The 6,000-nt window shown below is 40.9% G+C and overlaps 1 protein-coding gene across 1 annotated transcript in view; it reads right to left on the bottom strand.

Moving 5' to 3' along the window:
* myd (stromal cell derived factor mayday) overlaps positions 1-6,000 on the bottom strand; it is a 71,713-nt gene continuing 65,713 nt past the window's right edge. The window contains exon 8 of the mRNA XM_080267583.1: positions 1-2,046. Coding sequence (XP_080123709.1) covers positions 1,870-2,046 — 177 coding nt within the window. The 3' untranslated portion in view covers positions 1-1,869. The remainder of the gene's footprint in view (positions 2,047-6,000) is intronic.

Below are 6,000 nucleotides of genomic sequence, written 5' to 3'. Positions count from 1 at the left end.
GATAAGGTTTCGTCAATATACATTAGTTTTTGATGCATGACGGCAAACAAAATGCTTGCTACCAAAGTTTACACTTTAAGTCTTCTAATAAATAAGTGCCTTTTTTGCCCACATCAAGTACCAGTATGACATCTTGAGTGAATCAGACCAGATGGTTCACAAGGTACTGTCCAAGAAGGTAATGACCCGATGTTTGTGTAACAAACTCATATTTACTCTTACTGTATGCTTAATAATGCATACCGTTTAATATACTGGTAATGTTACACACCGACAAAACATGTTTTCTATATATACCTCTCTACAGTAGGATATGACACCAGAGATTACCAGTTACTGTTCTGCAATAATATTAATCTAACTTACCTGTGTACACCCTTGGAAATTTCAACAGACAACTGATCACTAACAACAAAATTACTGTACTTCATAAAGTATCCCTAGTATAAGACTTACATATTGTATTTAACTGTAAGAAAGTCCATGACAGAGGTTACTGAAACATGAAGGGAAACCAGGAATAGAGGAGATAAATACTAAAAAGAAGCCAGAAGAGGTTATAAATACTGAAAGGAAGCCAGAAGATGCAATAAATACTGAAAGGAAACCAGAAAGGGTGATAAATACTGAAGGGAAACCAGAAAGGGTCATACATATTGAAGGGAAACCAGAAGAAGCAATAAATACAAAGTACAATATGAATCAAGATTACAGTTCAACTATGCTTCATAACTCTAATATGTATCATTCAGTCATTCTGTGCAAATAAGGTCAATCCCCACTATTACGGGTTCACATATTCAAGGATTTTTCTGGGAAATTATTTCAATATTTCCTGCTTTTCCCACAACAACAGCTGTTCCTAGAGGTTCATAAGTGATTTTTTTGCATGTTTTCTGTGAGAAATATTGTCCTATGCAGTTAAACTGTGCAGTTACCCTGTATAGGTATGTGCTGTTCAGCACACGGCAAACTCTCATTGTCATCATCGCATGGAGAGTACAGGACACTGTGCCCAGGAGGATATGTGTATCATCCTGTACTGTCTTTTTAGCAAGTATTAATGTGCCATAAAATGCATTCACAGGTGTTATAGTTGGTTTGTAGGTAACAGGAATAGCTAAAACTTTGAAATCTGTGACTTCTCTGATAGGTTTGGGCTATATAAGGAATTCAATATTCACGAAGTGTTTTGGTACATAACCCCAGCGAATAGTGGGACATGACTGTAGAAGCAAATAAAAAATTTAAGTCATAGGACTCAATAAATCACTTATCATAACAAGACAGACTATACTTTGTGACACTTGTTCTTACCACACACTAGTACCATACTAATAAAGAAATTCTAAGTCTGAAAGCACATTCAAACTGTGAAAGCCAAAGTGATTATTACTTATATAACACTACCTTACATAAACACTTGTGAGGCAACTTCACTGCCTAACTCTTGAGTTAAAAGAATTTCAATATAATTGCTGCTGTGCTGCAAAAAGGGGGAGTTTGTACACAAAAGTATACCTAAAATTTCACTACTACTTTTCTCTGCTGGATAAAATTCAGCAAGCTCTTCTCAGCTTCGGGATATTAGCCTACAGAGGATCTAGAAGAGAAATATTAGGTGAACTTTTGCCCCCAACCGTGCATAAGAAACAAGAGTTAGGATGATTGTGGGTAAAACATAATCCCTTCAAATCGTGTCATCCTTTTTAGCTGATTCTTGCCAATACCAGGGAATAGTTTCTTGGACTGAAGGGATTAAATAAGTTTATATCTAACTCCTCTATCTTGTAAAAACTATCCAAAGCTGAATAAAATAGTCAGGAAATGGTAACGAAAATTTAAAAAGACATCCTTGGGCTTCATGGGTTAAAATTCATCATGGAAGCTTCTAGCAACATCAACCATCTTGCTTGCCATGAAGATGGAGCTCTTAGCCAGGACCTCGGGCAATGACAGAGCACCATCCTGGTTTGAATCAGCAACAGTCAGGAGGGTCACTGCATCCTTCTCAGCATGGTGTACATGGCGTGGGTCCAGGTACCGCTGTTAGGCCAAGAAGGAAGTCATGTTAGTGGCTGGACATAGGACCAAGGTTAGCCACTTCACTCTAATGACGTACTCTATTCAAGCTGAAACCAGATGACTTCATTCAACTTAGGGAAGACCTCTCCTATTGAAAGGACTAAATGATGCTACATCTATCTATCTATAGCCCGATGCCCTAATCCTGCAAAGGGTGGCCGCACACAAAACGCCTCCAAGTTGCTCTGTCACCCACCATTTGACTACCCTCCCCCCAACTCACTCCCCCCTCCCTCATATACCTCTCTACTCCATCCCTCCACCTCACCTACATACACCCTCTTAGTCAGTCTTTCATTCTCCATTCTCTTCACATGTCCAAACTACCTCAGTGTATTTCTCCTAATCCTCTCAATCACATCCACATCCACCCCAAAACGTTCCTTCACTTCTTCATTCATCAACCTGTCCCTCCACGTCACTCCACATGCTCCTCTCAAGTAACTCATTTCCACTGCTCTCACTCTTGACTTGTTCCCCTCTTGCAAGGTCCACGCCTCGCTTCCATACGTCAGAGTAGGGATCACAATAATATCATGCAGTGACTTCTTAACTTCCATACTCACCTCCCTATTTCTCATCACTGCTTTCAGTGTACTAACAACCTTCCTTCCCTGCTGTACCGTTTCACGCACTTCATCCCCCAAAGTTCCATCCTTACTCATCACACTATCCAAGTACTTGAATGCACTCACATTCTCCATATCCTCACCATCCAACCCCACTGCACACTCTGTGACTTCATTCCTCTCAAACATAACTTTACTTTTGTTTACATTAACTTTCAAATTCCTTCTCCTACACACTGTCCCAAATTCATTCATCAAACCTTGCAACTCCCATTCATCTTCACTCAACAATACTGTATCATCAGCAAACAGCAACACCGGAATCTTCCAAATCTCACCCTCATTCATTAAAGCCATCCCCACATCCACTGGTCTTGCACCTCCTTTACAACCCCATCCATGTATATATTAAACAGCCATGGAGACATCACACAACCCTGTTTCAGTCCCACAATGAGATCAAAGAACTCACTCGCTCACCATCCACTCGCACCGTAGCCCTAGCTCCCTCGTACATACTCTTCACAGCACTCAACAATTTCCCTTCCACTCCATATATTCTTAATACCTTCCACATACCTTGCCTATCTATTCTGTCATAAGCTTTCTCCAAGTCCATGAAGGCAGCATACACTTTCCTTCCCTTCTCTAGATACTTCTCCACTAAACATCTTAGAACAAATATCTGATCTACACACCCTTTTCCCTTCCTAAATCCCCCTTTTTCTTCTCCAACTAGCTCCTCTGTCATATGCCTAACCCTATCAATGAGTATTCTACCATATATTTTACCAGTCACACTAAGAAGGCAAATACCCCTATAGTTACCACATACTTCTCTCTCCCTTTTCCTTTGTATAAAGGAACAATTATACCTGATTTCCAGTCCTCTGGAACCCTTCCCTCTTCCCAAGCCAATCTACACAACTTCCATATCCACTCAACAACAATCTCACCCCCATACCTAAGCATTTCACCAAACATTCCATCTAACCCCTTAAAAAAATAAATAAATAATTAAATAAAAAAATACTAATAATACTGTATTAATAATTCAGGGATGAGTGAGGCTGGTCACTTTCATCTTAAACGTCAGGACCAACTTGCCTAGCCCCAGGTTCCTATGCTCCTTCTGGGGCGACATACGATTGGATGATGGATGGATGGATGATGATGATAACGGTAATAATAATAATAATATTAATAATAATAATAATACAGTAATCCCCGTACTTTCCGGACGCCCACTTTCCAGACACCCCACTTACCGAACATTGTGGGCCTGGACCTTCAGATCCCAAAAATGGCCAAAAAAAAGAAAAAAATTCCCCCCAAATCCGAATTTTTTCCTGCCCGTAATTTGAAATTGCCGCGCAGCACCGAACACCTGTTACACCACAGACACTTCACTCCTTCCTTCCTCCCCCTTCCCCCCTCCCCTGTCAGGGTTGCCATTTAACATTTTTCATTATCAAATGTGGGCCAATTTGGTAATGAATCAGAATAATGCATTACCAAATGGATTTTTCACATGCATGAGGATACACAGGATGGAGAGGGTGGATTGTTTGCTCTCTCTAATTAATCTGCTAGCCAACATAGTGTGAAAATAATCAACATGCTGTTAACTATAAGAAGAGTGATTACATATATTTCCACTTGTATATATAATTAGTGAAGAATAAATGCTAGCTTTATGAATTTGGTAATGAAAAGTTAAATTTGGTAATGAAAACTGAGGAGTTTGGTAATATGGTTGTTGGGATCTGGCAACTCTGTTTCCCCGTCACCAACACTCGTCTCCACCAGTTACTGCCTAACTTCGATTGCGAGTAGATACTTATTGCAATGGAAACCACACTTGCTCATTTTTTGTGAATAAACAGTGAATAAACTGCAATATCTCGCCACTAGACCACACGGGAATTTACAGTGTTGTGCAGTGTTAAGAAATTAGAATTTAGAGTGCAAAGGATTAACTGTTGAGTGCAAATTGGCGGTTGAAACTGGCGGTTGAGACTGGCATGGTGCAGTTAAGAACAATGTGCAGTGTTAAACAATTATAACTCACAGTGCAAAGAACTAAGTGCAGCACAACACTGGATTACAGTATGTGCTTCAAGAGCATTTTCACCACTGCCAAAACCCTAGAAAAGGCGGCCACAAACGTGATGTAAGTACCCTGGCTGAGGTACAGTCACTTCTAATTCCTCATTCTTTGGTTCCTTTTCATTCATTTAATGCTTTATGTCTTAAATAGGTTTAAATAGGTGCTATGCATGTCCGGTAGGGAGTTATTTAGGTGGGTTTCAAAGTTAGGCTGGGTTAGGGTCCTTAAGTACCAGTCCAGGAGCCAGGGGCCCACTTTCCAGACATGCCTTTGGCTCTATTACATCGGATAGTAGAGGGATTACTGTATAATCATCATCATCCGAACCTTTGCCACCCTATAGCAGGGTGAGGAGTAGCAATGCCCAGACAACCCAAAATTTGCCCAAACCAATGGGCCACATTTCCATTCACTCATCATTCAAGCCCCGGGAATCCTGGCTCTATCGGGTACCAAAAACATTCACCAAGTTCTGTAGCTTCACATAAACGTATCCGTGTGAGTCAATCCAGATGCTGCCACATTAAAACAGGGTGCCAAATCCCTGATCATGCACTTCTCCTCACAACATTCATCCAGCCAGCTCGATCTCTTGTCAGTTCCCTAGCCTCACCGACTTCCAAACATCTCTTCCTCACACACTCATCCACCATATCTCTCCACCTTCTCCTTGGCCTACCTCGCCTCCTCCCTCCTTCAAATTCGCTCAGATATACCTTTTCCACCACTCTGTTGTTATCCATTACCTCCACATGACCTGCCATCTCAGTACACTCTCTTCGATTCTGGTGTCCACAGACTACCTCACTCCACATCTTTCATGAATCACATTATTTCATAGCCTACCCACCCTCAGTACTCCACATACATTCCTCATCAGTCCAATTTCCACTGCTCTTACTTGACTTCATTTTCATGCCACACCATAGTCTCACATCCATATATTAAAGCTGGCACTAACACTCCTCATGCAACTGCAATACTCAAGCCTCTGTTTCTTATCAAGGCCTTCATTGCACCAGCTACTTTTCTTCCTTGTGTCACTCTACTTTCAACTTCTTTTGCACATTTTCCTCTCTTTTCTATCACTGTACCCAGGTATTTGAACTCTCTCACCAATTCCAGTCTCTCCATTCACCGTAACATTGCACTGGGAGTCACCTTCCCTCTCAATAACCATCACTTTACTCTTTTCTATATTTACTCTCAATGCACGACACTCATAGACATCAGCAA

This window comes from Coenobita brevimanus, chromosome 24 (genome assembly GCF_032717465.1).
Source record: "Coenobita brevimanus isolate Jiangsu-jjx chromosome 24, ASM3271746v2, whole genome shotgun sequence".
Lineage (NCBI taxonomy): Eukaryota > Metazoa > Arthropoda > Malacostraca > Decapoda > Coenobitidae > Coenobita > Coenobita brevimanus.
Note: the sequence above shows the minus strand (reverse complement) of the source record. Positions and strands in the feature narration are given on the sequence as shown.